The sequence below is a fragment of the Macaca thibetana genome, chromosome 19 (genome assembly GCF_024542745.1).
Source record: "Macaca thibetana thibetana isolate TM-01 chromosome 19, ASM2454274v1, whole genome shotgun sequence".
Classification (NCBI taxonomy): Eukaryota; Metazoa; Chordata; class Mammalia; order Primates; family Cercopithecidae; genus Macaca; species Macaca thibetana.
Window position 1 is genome coordinate 8,104,657 of NC_065596.1, and position 23,243 is coordinate 8,127,899.

Here is a 23,243-nt window from a genome sequence, read left to right on the forward strand (position 1 = left end):
GTGATGGGAGTGACCTCTGGTGGTCCTCACTGCTACATTGCCACCAGCGCCATGACAGCTTACAAAGATCATGGCAACATCAGGAAGTTACCATATATGGCAGTCTAAACAGGGAAGGCATGGGCCAGGCGCGGTGGCTGACGTCTGTAATCCCAGCACTTTGGGAGGTTGAGGTGGGCGGATCATGAGGTCAGAAGATCAAGACGATCCTGGCTAACACGGTGAAACCCCATCTGTACTAAAAATACAAAAAATTAGCTGGGCATGGTGGCAGGCACCTGTAGTCCCAGCTACTCGGGAGGCTGAGGCAAGAGAATGGCATGAACCCGGGAGGCAGAGCTTGCAGTGAGCCGAGATCGCGCCACTGTACCGCAGCCTGAGCAACAGAGAGAGACTCCGTCTCAAAAAATAAAAATAAAAATAAATAAATAAAAAGGGAAGGTATGAATAATCCACCTCTTGTTTACCTTATCATCAAGAAATAACCATAAAAATGAGAAACCTGGCCAGGCGCAGTGGCTCAAGCCTGTAATTCCAGCACTTTGGGAGGCCGAGGCGGGTGGATCACCTGGGGTTGGGAGTTCAAGACCAGCCTGACCAATATGGGGAAACCCCATCTCTACTAAAAATACAAAATTATCCGGGCGTGGTGGTGCATGCCTGTAATCCCAGCTATTCAGGAGGCTGAGGCAGGAGAATCGCTTGAACCCGGGAGGCAGAGGTTGTGATGAGCCGAGATCCCACCATTGTACTCCAGCCTGGGCAACAAGAGTGAAAGTCCATCTCAAAAACAACAACAACAACAACAAAAAACCCAGCAGCCCTTGGGGCTGCTCTATGAAGTAGGCATTCCATTATTCCTTTACTTTCCTAATAAACTGGCTTTCACTCTACTGTATGGACTTGCCTGCTTTAATTCTTTCTTGAGTGAGATCCAAGAACCCTCTCAGGGTCTGGATCAAGACCCCTTTGCGGTTACAGTACAAAGGCTCTGATTGTCAAAAGTGGCAAGGTCACTGGAACTCCATTTCAGATCCCATCTGGATCATCAAAATGTCAACCCTAAATAAATAAATTCAGGAAATATGGTTAAATGTCGAGTTTAGTTTAGCCCAAAGTTTGAGGACGGCCACCCTGAAACACAGATTCCAAAGAATGGAAATCAGCACTCCAAAGTGAGGAAGTTGGGGGATCATTTATACAGGTAAGGTTTGGGAAGCTTGACAGAGTTTCCACATATTTCACACAATGCGAGTACATGGTTAACAGTAATCTGATTAGTCAAGGCAGTAGTCTTTTTGGGAAGGGTGTATTTAACATTCACATAGAGGACGTAACAGTCACGGGGTCTTTTGCACTATCTGGTCTGATTTAGGTGCAAGATTATAATAGAGGAAAGGTCAGCAATCTAAAAGGGAGATCTTAATGCTGATGCCATTTAGTCTTTTTAAATCAATTTACAGAGCAAGAACAGGAGAGTTTATCTATAATCTATAAGCAGAAGTTGTAGTTACATGCTGCATGGCTCAGATCACACAGTCCCATTTTCTTCAAGACTCAACGTAATTCTTAGGGTTCAAAAGTGTATGATTAAGTTTGGATTTTTGTTTGTTTTTGTTTTTGAGACGGAGTCTCTCTCTGTTGCCTAGGCTGGAGTGCAGTGGCGTGATCTTGACTCACTGCTAGCTCGGCCTCCCGGGTTCACGCCACTCTCCTGCCTCAGCCTCCCAAGTAGCTGGGACTACAGGTGCCCACCGCCATGCCTGGCTAATTTTTTGTATTTTTAGTAGAGATGGGGTTTCACCATGTTAGCCATGATGGTCTCGATCTCCTGACCTCATGATCTGCCTGCCTCGGCCTCCCAAAGTGCTGGGATTACAGGCATGAGTCACCACTCCTGGCCTTTTTTTTTTTTTTTTTTTTTTTGAGACAGAGTCTCACTCTGTCGCCCGGGCTGGAGTACAGTGGCCGGATCTCAGCTCACTGCAAGCTCCGCCTCCCGGGTTTACGTCATTCTCCTGCCTCAGCCTCCCGAGTAGCTGGGACTATAGGCGCCCGCCACCTCGCCCGGCTAGTTTTTTGTATTTTTTTAGTAGAGACGGGGTTTCACTGTGTTAGCCAGGATGGTCTCGATCTCCTGGCCTCGTGATCCGCCCGTCTCGGCCTCCCAGAGTGCTGGGATTACAGGCTTGAGCCACCGCGCCCGGCCTCCTGGCCTTTTTTTTTAAATTTTTTTTTCTTCTGAGATGGAGTTTTGCTCTTGTTGCCCAGGCTGGAGTGCAATGGTGCGATCTTGGCTCACTGCAACCTCCCCCTCCCAGGTTCAAGCGATTCTCCTGCCTCAACGTCCCGAGTAGCTGGGATTACAGGTGCCCGCCACCACGCCCGGCTGATTTTTGTATTTTTAGTAGAGATGGGGTTTCACCATGTTGGCCAGGCTGGTCTCGAATTCCCGACCTCATGAACTGCCTGCCTCGGTCTTCCAAAGTGCTGGAATTACAGGTGTGAGCCTCTGCGCCTGGCCAAGTGTGGGTTATTTTTACAAGATGATGCTGGAGAGTTTCTATGGCCACCACCCTTCTAGACTCTCTGATACTGGCGCTTCAAGCCTGAATGCTACATTTCCTGGATGCTGTTGCCGATTGGCAACGTTCCTATCATGCTTTATCAGAACAAAGTTGGAAGGCAGAAAGAGAGGAGAAACCATTTTTTTCAGACTTCTGCCAGTGGCTTAGGTGGTGGTGACAACAACAGCTGTGACTTTAGCAATCATGGTGGAAGCAACTGTGGTTAGCAAGGGTGAACACATCTGGGTGCCTTCTGGAGGCACAGTGATTGTGGGTTATGGGTCCTCCTGTGCTTTATTTATTTATTATTTATTGAGACGGAGCTTCGCTCTTGTCATCCAAGCTGGAGTGCAATGGCGTGACCTCAGCTCACTGTAACCTCCGCCTCTCAGGTTCAAGTGATTCTCATGCCTCAGCCTCCCAAGTAGCTGGGATTACAGGCGCCCACCACCACGACTGTCTAATTTTTGTATTCTTAGTAGACACGGGGTTTCAACACGTTGGCCAGGCTGGTCTCGAACTTCTGACCTCAGGTGATCCACCCGCCTTGGCCTCCCAAAGTGCTGGGATTACAGGCGTAAGCCACCATGCCCAGCCACCTCCCCTGCTTTAATCTTTCAGCCCTAGAGGGGCTAGCAGCCTCATATAGTTACAAATCTTTAGGTAAACTTACTTCCCCTTTTGTTTTTCCAGTATTCCAACACTTTTATACTATATTTGTTCTTCCAGTACTTCCAACACTTTTATACCCTGTATTCGTTTGTGTATTCATTTATTTTTCTTTATTTATTTTTTAGAGACAGAGTCTCACTCTGTCACCTAGGCTGGAGTGCAACGGTGATTTCTCAGCTCACTGCAACCTTCCCCTCCCAGGTTCAAGCAATTCTCCTGCCTCAGCCTCCTGAGAAACTGGGATTACAGGTGTAATTACAGGCCCCCCCACCACACTGGGTTAATTTTTGTATTTTTAGTAGAGGTGGGGTTTCTCCATGTTGGCCAGGCTGGTCTCAATCCACCTGTCTCAGCCTCCCAAAGGGCTGGGATTATAGGCGTGAGCCACAGAGCTTGGCTCAATCCCCTGTATTCAATATCCTCTGTTTGAAGTACTTAGAAGTACTTCTCTTTTCCTTATGGAATACGTACTGATAAAGCACTCAAGACAGTTAAAAACCTTCATTACTCTGTTGATGTAACAAAAGAAGCTGAGGCAAAGTTAATATAAGTAGAGAGTTTGGGCCAAGGTTGAGGATTGCAGCCCAGGAGACATAGATTCAAGTTGCCCTGAATATATGCTTTGATTAGCAAGTTACAAGTGGGTTCTTTTTGTTTTTGACTTTGTTTTGAGACAGAGTCTCACTCTTTGACCCAGGCTGGAATGCAGTGGCGCAATCTCAGCTCACTGCAACCTCCACCTCCCGAGTTCAAGTGATTTTCTGACCTCAGCCTCCCAAGTAACTGGGACTAACTGTGCACCACCACACTTGGCCAATTTTTGTATTTTTTTTTGTAGAGATGGGGTTTCACCATATTGATGTTTCACCATATTGGCCAGGCTGGTCTCCAACTCCTGAACTCATAATTCCCCTCGGCCTCCCAAAGTGCTGGGATTACAGGTGTAAGCCACTGCACCTGGCCACAAGTGGGTTTGTGTCTTATTTATTTATTTATTTATTTTTGAGACAGAGTTTCACTTTTGTTGCCCAGGCTGGATTGTGTGATCTCGGCTCACTGAAACCTCTGCCTCCTGGACTCGAGCGATTCTCCTGCCTCAGCCTCTTGAGTAGCTGGGATTACAGGCACCCACCACCATACCCAGCTAATTGTTTTGTATTTTTAGTAGAGACAGGGTTTCACCATGTTGGCCAGGCTGGTCTTCAAATGATCCACCCGCCTCAGCCTCCCAAAGTGCTGGGATTACAAGTGTGAGCTACTGTGCCTGGCCATCTTATTTTATTTTATTTATTTATTTATGTATTTATTTTTCGAGACAGAGTCTCACTCTTGTTGCCCAGGCTGGAGTGCAGTGTTGCAAACTTGGTTCACTGCAACCTCTGCCACCTGAGTTCAAGCTTTTCCTGCCTCAGCCTCCTGAGTAGCTGGGATTACAGGCGCCTGCCACCACGCCTGGCTAATTTTTGTACTTTCAGTAGAGATGGGGTTTCGCCATGTTGGCCAGGCTGGTCTGGAACTTCTGACCTCAGGTGATCTGCCCACCTTGGTCTCCCAAAGTGCTGGGGTTACAGGTATGAGCCACTGTGCCTGGCCCACAAGTGGGTTCTTAAAGGAAAAAGAAGTGGCAGTTCCTAAAGTGTTTATTGAGGATTTATATGCAATAACCTAAGCTGTTGATTGGCTATACATTGTTCTTTTTTTTTTTGAGATGGAGTCTCACTCTGTCACCTGATCTCGGTTCACTGCAGGCTCCGCCTCCCGGGTTCATGCCATTCTTCTGCCTCAGCCTCCCGAATAGCTGGGACTACAGGTGCCCACCACCATGCTCGGTTAATTTTTTGTATTTTTTAGTAGAGAGGGGGTTTCACCGTGTTAGCCAGGATGGTCTTGATATCCTGACCTCATGATCCGCCTGCCCGGCCTCCCAAGGTGCTGGGATTACAGGCGTGAGCCACCGGGCCTGGCCACGATGTTTAGATTTCTAACAAATCACGTGGCCAGGCGCAGTGGCTCACGCCTGTAATCCCAGCACTTTGGGAAGCCAAGGCGGGTGGATCACTTGAGGTCAGGAGATGGAGACCAGTCTGGCCAACACGGTGAAACCCCATTCTACTAAAAACACAAAAATTAGCCAGGCATGGTGGTACATGCCTGTAATTCCAGCTACTTGGGAGGCTGAGGCACGAGAATCACTTGAACCTGGGAGGCGGAGGTTGCAGTGAGCCAAGATCATGGCATTGCACTTCAGCCTGGGTGACATAGCGAGACTCTGTCTCAAAAACAAACAACAACAAAAAAATGAAGTAAACATCTCAAGTCTCACCTAGAGCTACCAATTAGCCTAAGAACCCCAGTTTGTGTTTAACAAGCCCTTATAGGGTGGTTCTAACACAGTTTCAGGATGAGACAGCTCCCTGCTCTAGACTGTCAACTGGGGGTACAGAGTGTGTTGACCTGATGCACAATTAGTTCACCTGTGTCTAGGCCACGGGTCTGGCCCAAGGTAGAGTGCTCAACACGTGTTTGGCAGGTGAATGGTTGTTGAATGAATCATAAAGCGTGCAGTGCTCATCTGAGTGGCAGGAGTTACCCTGAATCATTGAAGATGCTGGAGCAGCTGCTTGTGAAACACCAGACAGGAGGAGATGGACAGAAGGCTGCGTCCTCACCCCTGAGATTGCCGGCCTTCTGCCTTGCTTGCTGGGAACTGGTGCCAGGCCAGACACACTGTGCCACCATCATAGGATGCCTGGTAAGGAGAGGCCAATCTTCCCTGAAGAAACCCCGTGCTGCTGTGGTCAAGTTGCCTAATCGGACTTCCTTCTTCACTCTGTATGTAGAAATTGGCCCTGGAGGTGTATGTGCTGGGTGCCCACAGCCAATGGAAGGTAATGTATCTTTATTTTATTTATTTTATTTTTTGAGACAGGGTCTTGCTCTGTCACCCAGGCTGGAGCATTTGAATAAATAAATGCCCTGTAATTCCAGCACTTTGGAAGGCCGAGGCAGGCAGACTGCTTGAGGTCAGGAGTTCAAGACCAGCCTGGCCAACATGGTGAAACCCCATCTCTATTACAAACACAAAAATATGGCCAGGCGCAGTGGCTCACACCTGTAATCCCAGCACTATGGGAGGCTAAGGCAGGCGGATCACCTGAGGTCAGGAGTTTGAGACCAGCCTGGCCAACATGGTGAAACTGTCTCTACTAAAAATACAAAAGTTAGCCAAGCATGTTGGCGGGTGCCTGTAATCCCAGCTACTAGGGAGGCTGAGAGAGGAGAATTGCTTGAACCTGGGAAGCAGAGGTTGCAGTGAGTGGAAATCACGCCATTGCACTCCAGCCTGGGCGACAGAGCAAGACTCCGTCTCAAAAATAAAATAAAAATATAAATACAAAAATTAGCCGGGCATGGTGGTGCATGCCTGTAATACCCGCTACTCAGGAGGCTGAGGTATGAGAATCACTTGAACCTGAGAGGCGAGGTTGCAGTGAGCCGAGATCGTGCCACTGCACTCCAGCCTGGTTGACAGAGTGAGACAAAATAAAGTAAAATAAAAGAAAAAGTCCTCTAGAATAGTGCTTTTCCTCTAATAACCATACTCCAGCAAGCATCAGGTGCCGGCTGCTCTGTGCCGGGCAGTGAGGGACATAGATGTGTAACAATAACAAACACGTATTACCATTCTCTCTTTTCAGAAGAGGGGCCTAAGGGCCCAGAGAGGCAAATTCAACCACTTGCCAGGACACACAGAGCAGCAGGGGAATCATGCCTGGCACCTGGCACTGTGGGTGCTGCAGCGGCACAGAGAGGTGAAGTCCTGCGCCTGAGCTTAGTCAAAACCCTAACGGGCAGACCCAGATTATAAAACATTACACAAACAGCTATTCTAGAAATAGGACGCCTTGCGGGGCAGGGTGCGGGTTCCCCAGACTACAACACACACACACACACACACACACACAGAGCTATCCTAGGAACAGGACGCCTTGCGGGGCAGGGTGAGGGGGGCAGGGTGCGGGTCCCCCAGATTAGAACACACACACTGCGATCCTAGGAACAGGGCGCCTTGCGAGGCAGGGTGACGGTCCCGACGCTCCGCGGGGTGGGCAACCGCCTCCCCAGGCGCACTGGCAGGGGGACGGCCTCCCTAACAGAGAACCAGGCCTCGGCATGGGCTGGAGGGATGACAGAGCATGGCCGACTCGGCCAGCGGCCGGCGGTACGAGAGTCCGAACGACGTTGGAAGCAGGGGCAGGGACAGCGGGCAAGAGAGCACTGCACTGAGACGCCTCGGGCCCCGCCCATCAAGTTGCCGGCGCGCGGCCCCGCCCCTGCCCCTGCCGGCCTGACTGCGCGTGCGTGGCCCTGCCTACGGTCCCGCCCCCTCCCGAGACAGGCTGCGTGCGCACCGCCCTCCCGTCGTCCCAGTGCGCACGCGCGGCAGCGGCCCCGCCCCCGTTCCCCCGGCGCTCGGAGCCCGAGTCCGCGGGAAGATGGCGGCGCCACTCATCCCCCTCTCCCAGCAGGTACGGGCCGGGCGGGCCTGGGGGCGGTGCCGGGGTGCGGGGCGCGAGGCGAGCGGCGCGGCGAGGCTGAGGCGCGGGGAGACTCAGCTGGGCGGCGGCGGGGGCGGCTCGTGCTTGAAGGGTTTGCGGCCGGCGGGTGGGCAGGCGGCCCTGAAGGTGACAGGCCGGGGCCCGCGGCCTCCAGTGCCCGAGCGACCCTCGCGGGCACCAGCGAGGCCAGGAGATGCGCGGCGCGTGTCCTCTTCGCCCAGGGCCCGGACCCTGCCGCCGCCGAAGCTCCCAGGCCAGGGACCCGCGGGGGGCTGGGCTGCATCCCGGAGAGGTGGGCGAGGGGAACGAGCGTTTCTGTCGGCGCAGTGGCCCGGCGAGTCTTTGTCTCCCGCGGGTGCCGGCGCCCGGGCGGGCAGGGTCCCTGCTGGGTGCAGGGCAGAGCCTCGCCGGAGCCCGGACCCGTCAGCAACAGCGAGATCTCAGACTGATCCCTTGGGAGCTGCTTCCGCCACCCCTGCACCCTGCACCGGGCGCAGATCGCACGTCTTTGGGCACCTCTCTGTGTCCTCAAATTCGCCTGATGCGCTTAAGAAGGGTCAGTATCGATAGCGCGACACAGACGTGCGAAAAAGAGTCATGCGTAGGCAGCTCTGCTATTTGGGAGGGACTTTCATTCATTCATTTTCTATCCATCCCTCAAATGTGCGTTGGGTCAGGTGCTGGGAGCGCTGCATTCATCCAGACAGACAAGGTCGCTGCTCTCCTGGAGGTGACACTCGTGGGAACTAGAAACTGCCTGTGTTCTGCTAATCACAGCTGCCTTTATTTGCTGAATACCTGTGTTGTGCAAAGCACCATATAAGCATTTTGCTAGAATGATCTAGCACAGCATAGTGATTAAGAGTGAGGACACAGGGTCAGATCATGTGTTCAAATCTTGGCTCCAGCCCCGATTTCTCTGTGCCTTTGGTTGAAGCTCTTAGCCTTTCCACCCATCAGTTGCTTCCTTTGGAAAATGGAGACATAAAAATGTGTTGGGATTATGTGAAAATTAAGCATGTGAAAAAGCACTTAGAACAGTGCCTATGCCAGATTTGGACCTTTGGGAGTAGAGACCACAGCAAGTAAGAATTCCAGACCCGAAGAGAGCTGACAGGCCAGTTGCATGCTTGCATGACTGGTTAGCTGATCCAAGGCGAGAGAAGTGCACAGCTAGCCAGTTTGCAACACTGTCACTAAATTAACAGTGCTAACACCCAGTGATTATTAATTAGCAAGTTCTTGTTACTGACATGAAAGTGCTCTGTAAACTGTTAAGTGTCCTACAGATAGTAGTTATTAATAGCTAAGTGCTACAGTTTAGAGTATGTAGTGGGGAGGTGGGGGGCGGGGAGCGGGGGGCGGGCAGGGACGGCAGGAGTCGGGGAAAATCACCTAAGATCATTTCATGAGAAACCTCTAAGCACTACCAGTTTGGGAGGCATGGATCTTTCTAAAACTTCCTGTCCAAATTTTCCTGTCCAGAAATTTTTTTTTTTTTTGAGGTGGAGTATTGATTGCTCTGTCACCCAGGGTGAAGTGCAGTGGTGTGATGTCAGCCCACTGCAACCTCCGCCTCCCAAGTTCAAGTGATTCTCCTGTCTCAGCCTCCTGATAGCTGGGACTACAGGCACACCCGGCTAATTTTTGTATTTTTTTAGTGGAGACGGGGTTTCACCATGTTGGCCAGGCTGGTCTCAAATTCCTGACCTCAAGTGATCCACCCGCCTTGGCCTCCCAAAATGGTGTGAGCCATTATGCCCGGCCAGGTCACTGACTCCTAAGCCTCTTCCTGTTCCTTTCCCTATACATTTGTTGAATGAAGGCTTGGCCTGGTTTTCTTCATTTGGAAATGTCAGCATTTCTCTACACCTGCTCTCGAGTGAAGATCTACACCATGGGTTACTGTTGACCCAGATGTGAGGCATGGCCCTCCCAGGCCCTTACTGTCTAGCTCAGGAGATCACTTGGGTTCACAGATAACTCTGGGGGAACCAAGGGTATGCTTCCAAAATTTTTGATTGGGGGCAACAGGGAAGCACCCTGCAGCAGGCGGCTGTGATCTGGTTGGATTTTGGTGACAGAGCACACTTGGCAAGCAGACGGCCAGGTGAAGGTGAGCAAAGTGGATAACCCAGTGGGTAGCCTAGGGGAGGAGGGGTGTGTTTTCTCCACCCCCACGCCCGTCTGCACTTTTCCCATCAGCATCTTTTTCAGCCTGCTCTGTACTCCCCGACATCATCTCAGAATCTCCTTCCTTGTATACTCTTTTCTGACCCTGAATATCAATATGAATTAGAAAAGTCTGCACTCCTGCCTCTTTAGTAGTGATTTTTTTTTTCCCATCAGCATCTCAGTTATTTGTGTTTCTCCCTGTCCCCCTGCTCAGCTCTCTTCTGTTTTCCAAAAAGCCTTCCATGGAAATGCGTCCAGATTTTCTCCCTCCTTATACTCCCCGAGGTTACCAGCGGCCCCTCCGTCCTTAAACCTGGTGCCCTGTGGCTGCAGCCGATCCTCCTTGAACCCTGCAACACTGGAGCCCATGGGATTTTACTCTTCATCCTCTCTCCTTTCAGTCTCTCCCTCTTGTCCCCTAATTTCAGCCTCCCCACCTGCATCTTATCTCTGTGCTCCCTCCCCTGAAACTTCTGTGCAGAGGACTCCAAACCTGCCTTCTGGAGTCCAGAAGGTGGCTCTCCTGCACCCCTGCCAGCCTGCTGGACTGTGGAATAGGCCACTTTCTTGCCATGCCCAAAGTGGGCTGGGCCATCCTACTTCCTACTTGCCCTCTCCCTCCCACTTCATCCCCCGCCACTGTGGGAGTCATCTTCTTTTTGTTTTTTGAGACAGGGTCTCGCTCTGTCCCCCAGGCTGGAGAGCAGTAGTAGGATCATAGCTCACTGCAACCTCAAACTCCTGGGCTCAAGCAATTCTCCCACCTTGGCCTCCCAAGTAGCTGGTGCTACAGGAGCGTACCAGTCATACCCAGCTAATTAAAAAATTTTTTTTGTAGAGATGAAGTCTTGCTATGTTGCTTAGGCAGGTCTTAAACCCCTAGCCTCAAGCAGTCCTATCTCGGCCTCCCAAAGTATTGGAATTACAGGCATCAGCCACTGCATCTGACTGGGATTCATCTTCTAAAACATACTCCCCTGTTCCAAAAACCTTTCACAGCTCCCATTCACCTTCCTCCAAAAGAAGTCAGTTTACAGCTGGGCGCTGTGGCTCACACCTATAATCTCAGCACCTTGGGAGGCTGAGGCGGACAGATCACTTGAGGCCAGGAGTTCGAAACCACCCTAGCGAAACTCTGTGTGTACCCAAAATACAAAAGTTAGTCAGGCATAGTGGCACACACCTATAGTCCCAGCTACTTGGGAGGCTGAGGCACGAGAATCGCTTGAAAGAAACCAGGAGGTGGAGGTGGAAGTGAGCTGAGATCGCGTCACTGCACCCCAGCCTGGGAGACAGGGTGAGACTCTGTCTCAAAAAAAGTCCGCTTTGATGAGCTTAGTAAGCCCTGAATCGACTCCACCTAACCTTGCTGGGTCCCTTTCCTGCACTTCTGGCCCTTGGTGACACTTTCTAGCCTCGGCATCCTTAGCTGTGTTGCTCCAGTTGCTAGAACATCACTGTGAGCTCCTGCCGCATGCTGCCTGCCCTGAAGGACGGTCTTTGAGGCCTCCCCCGTGGCGTCCTCCCTTAGCCCCACCCGAATGAGAGTTCTCTCCCTTGTACCTTCTGTCAGTCCCTTTTGTGGCCGCTGTCCCTAGGAAGTGCATGGTACTGGGCTCAGTGTTGAGGAGAGACTGCCCTGGGCCCAAAGAGTTAAACCTTCCCCCTTTCCCCCTTGTCATGCGTTCTTCATCCAGGAGCTTTTGCTGTATTTTGGTAAGTGCCACCATTCTAGGAGGTTTTTATTCCCCTTTTACAAGTGAGGAAACCAAGACCCACAGAAAAAAAGTAACTTGCTGAAGTCTCATAGTTGGTGGGCCCAGAGCTGAGGTCTCATCCACGTCCTCCTGCCGCAGAGCCCTCCTGTTCCAGACGGCCTGCTGGGCACCCTCCCAGAGCAGCACCCGGCCAGTGTGTCTGAAATGAATGCTGAGTGGCTCGGACACTTACTTATCCTCTTGTGCCTTGTTTTTTTTCTGCCTCTGAAATAATCGCTAGTCTATCTTACTAGAATGCTAATGGCGATGCAGTCTAAATTGATGAGAACCAAGTTTTAGAGTAAAATCCACTTCTGAAAGATCCAGAATTCCCTGTCTCTTATTGACCTGCGCTGGCCTGTTTTTTTTTTTTGGTGGTTGTTGATTGGTTTTTTTTTTTTTTTTTTTTTGACTTAATAGATTCTCACTGGGCAAGACCCCTCCACCCCCATTCTGAACTTTAAAACAACTTTCCGGGCCGGGCGCAGTGGCTGACGTCTGTAATCCTAGCACTTTGGGAGACCGAGGCAAGTGGATCACCTGAGGTCAGGAGTTCAAGACCAGCCTGGCCAACATGGTGAAACCCCGTCTCTATTGAAAAAACAAAAAATTAGCCGGGTGTGGTGGCGGGCACCTGTAATCCCGGCTACTCGGGAGGCAGGAGAGTCACTTGAACCCAGGAGGCGGAGACTGCAGCAAGCCAGGATCGCGCCCCTGCACACTCCAATCTGGGCAACAAAGCGAGACTCCATTTCAAAAAAAAAAAAAAAAGAAAAGAAAAACAGGCACTGTCAGGTGCAGTGGTGCCAGCTTTTCAATGTTTGGGTCCTTAGATGTTTGTTTGGATTCCCAGATACTCCTTTGCTGCCCTCAGTCCTGCAAATACTTTCTGTACCGCAGTTTTCTCATCTGCAGACTGGGACTGTGGACTCGCTTGACCTGCTTTGTCACAGTAGAGTGTCAGCACCCTGCCGTGTGATGCATGAGCTCTCAGTGCCTTCCCTTTTTTTTTGAGATGGAGTTTCACTCTTGTCACCCAGGCTGGAGTGCAATGGCGCTGTCTTGGCTCACTGCAACCTCCGCCTCCCGGATTCAAGCGATTCTCCTGTCTCAGCCTCCTGAGTAGCTGGGATTACAGGCACCCGCCACCATGCCCAGCTAATTTTTGTATTTTTAGTAGAAATGGAGTTTCACCATGTTGCCCAGGCTGGTCTCGAACTCCTGACCTCAAGTGATCTGCCCGCCTCAGCCTCTCAGAGTGCTGGGATTACAGGTGTGAGCCACCACACCTGGCCCTCGTGCCTTCCTTTTGTAGATCACACTGTTTGTTCAGTGAGTATTTATTCGGCATCTTCTTTTTGCCGTGCACTTTCTGGGCAGCAGATGGAACGGTGAATCTGAAGACAGCGCCGCCTCACGGGGCTGACATTGTGGAGAGGGGTCCAGATGTGAAGAAATGAGCCAATGTGTGGTGTACCCAGTGGGGATTGATGCCGTGAGATGAGTAGGGCAGGGCAGGTTCTGATCTGATGTGGAGGTCAGGAAAGATCTCACCACCAGGCTGGAAGGACTGAGTAAAGAAGACGTCTTAGATTGCCTGGTTCATCCTCCCAGTCACTCTGGCCAGTATTATCTTCAGTGTATAAAGAGGTAAAGTGGGCCGGGTGCGATGGCTCACACCTGTAATCACAGCACTTTGGGAGGCCAAGGCAGGTGGATCACTGGAGGTTGGGAGTTCGAGACCAGCCTGGCCAACATGGTAAAACCCCGTCTCTACTAAAATACAGAAATTATCCTGGCGTGGTGGTGCGTGCCTGTAGTCCCAGCTACTCAGGAGGCTGAGGCAGGAGAATTGCTTGGACCCAGGAGGCGGAGGTTGCACTGAGCCGAGATTGTGCCACTGCACTCCAGCCTGGGCGACAGAGCAAGACCCTATCTCAAAAAAAAAAAGAGGTAGAGTGAGGCCAGAGATTGTCGTGTCCCTTGCCCAAGTTTGTACCCGGTGAGCTCAGGCTGACATGGCTTTTCTGACACAGGTCCAGGCCTCTTCATTGCACCATATAGTTTCTTGTCTTGGAAAGTTTTTTTTTTTGAGTTTGTGGTTTTTTTTTTTTTAAACTCCCAAGCATTATAATAGCGTGACATCTCCTAACCTCATTTGTTTTTATACCTAGTTATTAGATATTATGTAGTCTGAGTTTGTATTTTATTGCTTTAATCTCATCTCATTAAAAGGTAGAGAGGGACATGGAAAGGCCTGCTTATTGTCTTCTCTCTTTCCTTTAGAGACAGGATCTTGCTTTATTTCTCGGGCTGGAGTGCAGTGGTGCAATCAAAGCTCATTGCAGCCTCGACTCTTTGCCTCAAGTGATCCTCCTGCCTCAGCCTCCCAAGGAACTGAGACTGCAGGCATACAACACCATGCCTGGCTAATTTTTAATTTTTTTGTAGAGACAGGATCTTGCTATGTTGCCCGGTCTGGTTTTGAACTCCTGACCTCAAGTGATCCTCCTGCCTCTGCCTCCAAAGCGCTGAGATTCCAGGTGTGAGCCACCACTCCTAGCCAATTGTCTTTAGGAGGATCCAAAGGTTTCCCTGCCAGAGTGGTAATCAGTGCTCCTGGCCCATGCAGAATTGAGTTGTCCAGGCCCGGCCCACAGCAGAGGCTCAGGTCACAGGTGGTCCAAGCTGCAGGAGGGGCAGACGACTGGCTTCGATTTGGGTGTTGGACATGGTTGTATGGAGGAGAGGGCGTGTTTGGTGTAGGCCAAGCTTGTCCAACCCATGCCTGCATGTGACCCAGGATGGCTTTGAATGCAGCCCAACACAAATTTGTGAACTCTCTTAAAGCATGAGGTTTTTTGGTGAATTTTTTTTTTTGAGCTCATCAGCTATCGTTAGTGTTAGAGTTAGTGTATTTTATGTGTGGCCCAAGACAATTCTAGTGTGGCCCAGGGAAGCCAAAAGACTGGACACCCTTGGTCTAGGCCATGGGGAATAGCCTTTTGCACAGAGGCAAAGAGGACTGAGCCGGAGCTGAGAGGCTGCAGGTCTAGGTCAAAGGGCCAGAACATGCGGCTGGGACTTTGGGGTTTATATCCTTCCTTTAATTTAGGCAACTCAGGGATGAAAGGAGGAAGGTCTTTTGGTAAATAAGACGTGAGAGTTTGTATCTGGGCTACAAATTGGCCCAAGACAAAAGGCACTGACAGGATGTCTGCTTGCCCAGAGAGTGGCCAGTGGCTGATGGGGGCCAAGGAGCTGAGACCTGCCCACTGTCCTTCGCACTGGACTGGGTTTTACCGCTGGTCAGAGTGGTGGCCCTGAAGTTTGCTCCTGCGTGGAGTACAGACCATGAGCTCTTAAAGCTGCTTTGGGCTTTTCCCCTCATAGGAGTCCCAGCTCTTGATAGTACAAACTGTCAGGTGAAAGTAAAGGTTACAGATGACCACAGGCATTTGTCTGGGATTTCCATCTGCACTGCCTGCAGTGTGGAATGTAGACCTGATAGCAGAATCTGTTTACTGACTTCGTGCAGGTCAGGCTAACATAAAATCACTTTTCCTCCTCTTGAGCACACTGGTAGAAACCGGGCTGGATCAGGCGCTGCTCCCAGCAGCTGACAGCATACCTGCTCCCCGTGCCTCCCAGGCCTGCAGTCCTCATTCCCTCTGCCCCCTGGCCCCCTGGCCCCTCTTTCTGTCATCTGCGAAGGCGAGCCTTCGTCTTGCCTCAGGGCCTTTGCATCTGCTGTTCCCTCTCTCTGGAATGCTCTTTGCAAACCCTTCATCCTCTGGTGAATCCCTACACCTCTTCATATCAGCTGGGGCATCACTTCCTCAGGGAAGCCTTTCCTGACAAACTGGCCCAGCTTCTCTGTTACCACTGGTGGAGATGGATACCTTTTCCATTTAGCTGTGTATAATTTTCTCTTTGCGGGATTGATTGATGGTCTGTCTTCTCCAACTACCTAGAGTGGGTCCACAAGGGCAGAGATTGTGCCTGTTTTATTCATCCTTGTTCACCAGGCTGCAACTGGCACTCAGGTGCTCAGTAATCATCTGTTGAAGGAAGAGTAGGGTGGGCCACATTATGAGGGGCAGTAGGGAGCTATGGCAGGTTCTTGAGGAGTGACACCTTTAGATGGTCTGGCTGCTTACCCAGGGAGTGCTTGGAACTGGGTTCTAGCTTTGAGACGGTCTCTGTGATATGGACATGAAGTGATCAAGATAAACGTGGCCTGAGGTTGTTTCAGGAAGAATAGAAAGGGCTGGGGGTGGAAGGAGTATGTGGGGTAGCTATTTGGACAGGTGAGGGTCTAGGTGGGAGAGGAAGCCGGGGGGAAGAAGCAGGCATAGGGTCTGCAGCTGTCAGATTGAGGCCACCTTCAGGGAGCCAGGACAGCAGCGGTGGGAGTGCCCGGTGGGCTGTGGCTGTGTCAGTTGAGTCAAAACCCATCACTTTGCAGGAAACCCTCCAAGCCACATGAGACCCCACATTTAGGTACAGTCAAAAGGAAAACCAGCTATGCCGGGCGCGGTGGCTCACGTCTGTAATCCCAGCACTTTGGGAGGCCGAGGCGGGTGGATCACCTGAGGTCAGGAGTTAGAGACCAGCCTGAGCAACATGGTGAAACCCCATCTCTACTAAAAATACAAAATTAGCCGGGCGTGGTGGCCCATGCCTGTAATCCCAGCTACTCGGGAGGCTGAGGCAGGAGAATCGCTTGAACCTGGGAGGCAGAGGTTGCAGTGAGCTGAGATCGTACCATTGCACTCCAGCCTGGGCGACAAGGGCAAAACTCTGTCTCAAAAAAAAAAAAAACCAGCTCTGTCTGGGGCTGGGGCACCGTGAGATTCTGTCTGCTTACTGAGCTACTGTGTGCTGTCTTGGGACTGAGATAAATAAAACCGAGCCCCACCCTGCAGGTCAGCTCAGCTGCAGCCAGGCACACAGAAAATTAGGACACAGTGTGAAGTCAGGTGGCACCCACAGTGGTGGGATGAATCACCTCCACTGGGCTGGGAATAAAGGACAGGAGGAAGAGGGCTCCTGTGCCTCCTTTTGTCTTTTCCCTCCTCTGTTCCAGCAGGCCTGGAGGAAGCAGCCGGATGCAGCCTCTCTGACTGGCCACACACTGCATGGACCAGTGTCCTGCCCCCACCCTCTGCACAGGCCCTCTCTCCCAGCACCATCTTCACAGATTCCTGGCCCCTTCTCTGCCCGCTCAGAGCCCCACTTCCCTTTTTCTTTGTTTTATTTTATTTTTTCTTTCTTTATTTTTTTTTTTTTGAGACGGAGTCTCACTCTGTCGCCAAGGCTGGAGTGCAGTGGCCGGATCTCAGCTCACTGCAAGCTCCGCCTCCTGGGTTCCCGCCATTCTCCTGCCTCAGCCTCCCGGGTAGCTGGGACTACAGGCGCCCGCCACCTCGCCCGGCTAGTTTTTTGTCTTTTTTGGTAGAGACGGGGTTTCACCGTGTTAGCCAGGATGGTCTCGATCTCCTGACCTCGTGATCTGCCCGTCTCGGCCTCCCAAAGTGCTGGGATTACAGGCTTGAGCCACCGCACCCGGCCTGTTTTATTTTATTTTTTCTTGAGGTGGAGTCTCGCTTTGTCACCTAGGCTGGAGTGCAATGGCGTGATCTTGGCTCACTGTAGCCTCCGCCACCTGGGCTCAAGCGATTCTCCTGCCTCAGCCTCCCAAGTAGCTGGGATTACAGAAGCACACCACCAACCCTGGCTACTTTTTTTGTATTTTTAGTAGAGATGGGATTTCACCATGTTGGCCAGGCTGGTCTCGAACTTCTGGCCTCAAGTGATCCACCCACCTTAGCCTTCCAAAGTGCTGGGATTACAGGCGTGAGCCACCACACCCTGCCCCCCACTTCCCTGATTCTGATAACCTGGTCACCCAGAACAGGTGGCAACGGGACCCCAGCCCTGGTGGTACCCTGACTGCCCTCACCAGTGAGTGGGCCCGGGCAGGCGGCTCTGGGGCCTGGGGAGAGATCTGGGCCACAGGTCTGGTACAGGAGTGAGGGAGTGTTGTGGGACCAACAGTGGTGCCGTCGTCCCTGTGCTTGTTTCTAGATGAGGAAACTGAGAGGGAGAGGGTAAAACAACCGGTCAGACCCCCATAGAAAACAGGCGTCTGGATCAGACCATGGGCTCTAAAGCCACCATTTTGTCCTATGGATGCCACCCCATGGGCTCCGGGAGGGTCGAGGAGCTCCGTCTGTCCTGCTGCCTGCTGGGTCCGTCCCCGGTCCCTGAAATCTGGGCTCCTGGCACGTAGTGGGCCGGCGATAACCGACTGTCGATTGGAGGCTGGGTATTTGGAACAGCAGCCAGGAGCGCAGTCTGTCTCTCCAGCTGCCTTTGAGGGTAGTTGACAGACGGGAACGTTTTGTCTCTCGGGTGAAGAAACAGGCACAGGGTCCAGAGCTGCCTGCTCAGGCCCACTGGCCGGTGACAGCAGTCAGGGCACGACTAGGACTGGGGCCCCGCTACATCCTCACCTGCACTCATCAGAGGGTGAGGGAAGGGCTTCCCTCTTGTGCAAGTGACATCAACAAGCATGCCTCTGTCATGATGCCAATCTGTAGAAAACTGGCTTTTCTTTCCTTCTTCCCTTCTTTCCCTTCTTTCCCTTCTTCCTTTCCTTTCCTTTCCTTCCTTCCTTCCTTCCTTCCTTCCTTCCTTCCTTCCTTCCTTCCTCCCTCCCTCCCTCCCTCCCTCCCTCCCTTCCTCCTTCCCTCCCTCCCTCCTTCCCTCCCTTCCTCCCTCCTTCCCTCCCTTCCTCCCTTCCTTCCTTCCCTTTTCTTCCTTTTCTTCCTTTTTTGTGAGACAGGGTCTCACTCTGTGACCCAGGCTGGAGTGCAGTGGTGCGATCTCAGCTCACTGCAACCTTTGCCTCTCGGGTTCAAGCGATTTTCCAGCCTCAGCCTTCTGAGTGGCTGGGACCACAGGTGTGTACCACCACACCCTGCTAATTTTTGTATTTTTTTTTGTAGAGACAGGGCTTCTCCATGTTGCCCAGGCCAGTTTCAAACTTCTGAGCTCAAAGCGATCCACCTGCCTTGGCCTCCCAAAGTGCTGGGATTGTAGGTGTCAGCCAGTATGTCACTATGCCTACCTGGCTTTTATTTTTCTCTTTTTCTTTTTTTTTTTTGAGGCGGAGTCTCGCTCTGTGGCCCAGGCTGGAGTGCAGTGGCCGGATCTCAGCTCACTGCAAGCTCCGCCTCCCAGGTTTACGCCATTCTCCTACCTCAGCCTCCTGAGTAGCTGGGACTACAGGCACCTGCCACCTCGCCTGGCTAGTTTTTTTTTTTTTTTTTTTTTTTTTTTTTTTTGAGACGGAGTCTCGGTCTGTCGCCCAGGCTGGAGTGCAGTGGCCGGATCTCAGCTCACTGCAAGCTCCGCCTCCCGGGTTCACGCCGTTCTCCTGCCTCAGCCTCCCGGGTAGCTGGGACTACAGGCGCCCGCCGCCTCGCCCGGCTAGTTTTTTGTATTTTTTAGTAGAGACGGGGTTTCACTGGGTTAGCCAGGATGGTCTCGATCTCCTGACCTCGTGATCCGCCAGTCTCGGCCTCCCAAAGTGCTGGGATTACAGGCTTGAGCCACCGCACCCGGCCGCCTGGCTAGTTTTTTGTATTTTTTAGTAGAGACGGGGTTTCACCGGGTTAGCCAGGATGGTCTCGATCTCCTGACCTCGTGATCTGCCCGTCTCGGCCTCCCAAAGTGCTGGGATTACAGGCTTGAGCCACCGCGCCCGGCCTCTTTTTTTTTTTTTTTTTTAAAGAGACGGAGTCTGCTTTGTTGCCCAGGCTGGAGTGCAGTGGTACAATCGCGGCTCACTGCAAGCTCCACCTCTCAGGTTCACCCACCATTCCTCTGCCTCAGCCTCCCAAGTAGCTGGAACTACAGGTGCCCGCCACCAAGAACATGTGCCTGGCCAATTTAGTAGAGATGGGGTTTCACCGTGTTAGCCAGGATGGTCTCGATCTCCTGACCTCGTGATCCACCCGCCTCAGCCTCCGAAAGTGCTGGGATTACAGGCGTGAGCTACCGCACCCAGCCCCAGCTGGCTTTTCTTAATCTGAAGAGGATGTGCTTTTCAATTTTATATTTTTCAGTGGAAGAGAAAACTGTCTCATTTCAGACTCTGCCAAGGGGAAAGATGAAACATGAAAAAACTTGATGTTGACACCCTCACACTGAGCGTGTTTAACCAGGACTGTATGTTTATGGGGATGGACTGTCCCTCTCAATTCCCCCCACACCCTGGCGGGGGGCCCCAGACATGATTGGCCTAGGCACATGTTCTTGCAAACGTTCTTCCCTTTCGGTTTTTTCTTTGCTAAGAACTAGAACGCTCTGTGCCCACGGCACCCCCTGTGCTGGCTTTGGAGACTTTCTCTGTGGGTCGAGGTTTCTGGAGTGCAGGAGCGGGCTCCACAGTTGCTGATGGGTCAGGCGAGGTTGTCCATCACCAGGGTGCAAATTGTTGCTGTTATTTTGCTTGCTCACACCAGGCCATGGAGTTGGCATTTTCTTTTAGGCCAGCCTCTGAGTTAGCATTCACAGTCAGTTGACTTTACTGATTTAATTTGTTGTTGTTGACTCTTAGCCACTAGAAAATGTCCTTTAATTCACATTTAATGCACATTTAAAATGTCCTTTAATTCACGCTAAGTGGGTTTTTACAGGTGTGTACTTACCTGCTGTGTGTAAAATTGTACGTTTTTTTAAGAAAATGACAACTGAGACTAAGAGAATTGGTGAAACACTGTTCTTTTTTTATTTTTAGAGACAGGGTCTCACTCCGTCACCCAGGCTGGAGTGCAGTGGCGGTGTCACAGCTCACTGCAGCCTCAGACTCCTGGGTTCATCTTCCTGTCTCAGCCTCCTTAGTTGCTGGGACTACAGGTACTACTCGGCACACCACCATGCAAAAATTTTTAATTTTTGTAGAGCTACAGTCTCACTATGTTGTCTAGGCCGGTCTTGAATTCCTGACCTTAAGGGATCCTCCTGCCTTAATCTCCAAAGTGTTGGGGTTACAGGCCTGAGCCACTGTTCCTGAAATGAAATATTGTTCTATTCTAGATGTTGGGAGCTGCTTAGTTGATGAGTTGAGAGAGAAAATGGCTACCATATGTACCGTAGTGTAGCCAACATTTGTTGAAATACTTTATTGCTTGGCAAAGATCAATTGGCAGAGCAGGCTCTGAGGACTGTGATTTTACACCTGCAACTCACACGCTGAGTCACAGCCTTGCCTGACCTGCTCCCCACCCACCACCATTCTTTGTAAATACAGCCTGCTCCCCTGTCTCAGGAGTAATAATACAATAGTAACCACAATAAGGGATGTAATAATGGCTTCCCGTTGCAGAGCGTATTTCACCTGCATATTCTCATTTGGGATTTTCCAGCATCCTCAGGCCAGGTGCTGTCTCTTCTCATTTTACAGATGGGGGCACTGAGGCCCAGGGTGACTTGGTGGCTTGTCCTCACTGCTGCTGAGCCACGGAGCTGTCTGTCTACTCCCCACTGCCGACTGTACCTCCCTGCACTCAGCCTACCACCTGCCTCCTCAACACTTTAATTTCACCCACGCCCTCAACAGACATGTACCAAAGGCCTGCTTCCAGGAGGGCACAGCGTGACCCCTCCACCGTCCAGGCATTAAGCCATCACGGCAGCTTTTCTATCCGATTGACTTCAGGAAGTGTCCCTTGTCGCAGCTTGGAGCTGTGGCAGTGTGGAGGCAGGAGAGACTTGTTTCCGTTGGGGGAACCTAGGGGTGTCTTAGAGCAGGGAATACAGTCACGCGCCGCATAACCACGATGGACTGCATCTGTGACAGCGCTCCCGTAAGATTACACTGCTGTGTTTTTCCTGTGCCTTTTCTGTGTTTAGATGTGTTAGATACGCAGCTACTTGGCATTGTGTTAGGGTTGCCTGCAGTTTTTAGTCCCGGGCCACGCTGCCCAGGTTTGTAGCCTGGGAGTACTTCCATTGTCAGGAACACCCTGACAGGAGGCCAGACCCATCCCGACCGAGTCGCGGGCAGTGTGCTCAGTTAGGGGGTAGTAGATGGCAGAGACATTGGAGCCCAGGAGTGGCCGATGCAGGAAAGGAATGTTGGGAAGGCCTGGGAGACTTCCAAAGTCTCCCAACTTCGGAAAGTTGGGAGACTCTGGGAAGTGGGCCCTCGTGGGAGGTGGTGGGTGCTCCTGCTGTGCAGGACACACTGCTGAGTCATCAAAGCCCCTCTTGGTGCCCCCCCTTCCCCCCAGTCTCAGGTGACTGCTCTCCCATGTCTCTCCAGGGAGACCATGCATGGGTCACAGGAAGGAAACAGATGGAACGGAATGGGTCTGTTTTCTGAGATGCCCGGGAGGGGTGATGTCAGGGGACACAGGTCAGCAGCTGGGAGGGCTGCTCGGAGGCTTCATCTGCTTTTGTTCTTAAGCAGCATTTTCAGGAGGGAGGGCTGGAATCTGCTCCCCTCCTGCCTAGGCACCGTTCCACTTCCATCCCTCCTGCCTTCTGCATGGCTGGACAAGACCCTTGAGCCCTTCCCTACACGCCCCTCTATCGCTCCAGGACCCAGCTCCCCTGGTGTTTCCTGTGGTGGAGCCTCCTCCTTCCCTTCCCGTGGCAGGCCTGTCTCCGGCACTGCTTTGGCACGGGTGCTCTGCAGCTTTGCTTGACCGAGTCTCCCTGGACAGGCTCAGCCATGGAGGGGGTGCCTCCCAGGTCTCCTGATGCCCTGGGTGTATGTCTGCTGCTGGCTGCGGACTGGCCCTCCATCCTGTCTCTTCCATGTAGCTCTTGGCAGGCATCTGTATGCTTTGTCGTGGCTCCATGAGGCTGGGGGTGGGGAGGGTCCCATTGTTCACCTCCACACCTGCACCAAGGCATCTGGAATGGCAATTAGAGTTCTACCTCAATGCCCCTGGGGACATCCCAAGGAAACACGTTCCTTTTTAGGGAACTGGCATGTCCCCTTTCTTGGGGTGTCTACACTGTGAGTCGCTGTAGTCCCTAGGCCTCCTGCTGCTGGAGGGCCATGGCAGTCTCTCTCTGATCACTTCCTTCCAGCCCTGCTCCTGGTCCCCACCTCCTTGCAGCGGATTCCTACCATTTACCTGTACCGTTTACCATCTCATGTGCATATATACGCCCAGCTTGCTGGCCTGCAGCACCCCTTCCCCAGGCTCTGCTTGCCCTGGGGATGACATCCGTCTTCTCAGCACAGCGTGCACAGACCCTGGCATCTCATGTGTGTGTCCTTCCACCTGGCTGGGGCCGTGCTGAATCACCCACAGCCTGCCTGACTCCTCTGTCCCAGGGCACGCCTGGCCCCAGGCCCTGAGTTCCCCTCACTGTGCCTACTGCTGCAGTTATGTCATACGGTGCCCTGTGCCATAGTCCTGGGCTGACTTTGTCCCGCCTGCCCTTCCTGAAGCCTAGGACTCTTTTTTTTTTTTTTTTTTTTTTTT

General features: G+C 52.0%; 1 protein-coding gene across 6 annotated transcripts in view; it reads left to right on the forward strand.

The window, feature by feature from the left end:
- Positions 1-7,603: 7,603 nt before the first annotated feature.
- Positions 7,604-23,243, forward strand: part of EPS15L1 (epidermal growth factor receptor pathway substrate 15 like 1) — a 120,635-nt gene continuing 104,995 nt past the window's right edge. For 4 of the 6 annotated variants that reach the window (XM_050769496.1, XM_050769500.1, XM_050769501.1 and 1 more), the window contains exon 1: positions 7,697-7,768. In XM_050769496.1, the coding sequence (XP_050625453.1) occupies positions 7,736-7,768 (33 nt within the window). In that variant the 5' untranslated portion in view covers positions 7,697-7,735. Of the gene's footprint in view, positions 7,769-23,243 lie in introns of all 6 variants that reach the window. The other 2 variants (XM_050769495.1, XM_050769497.1) reach the window with 2 other exon arrangements.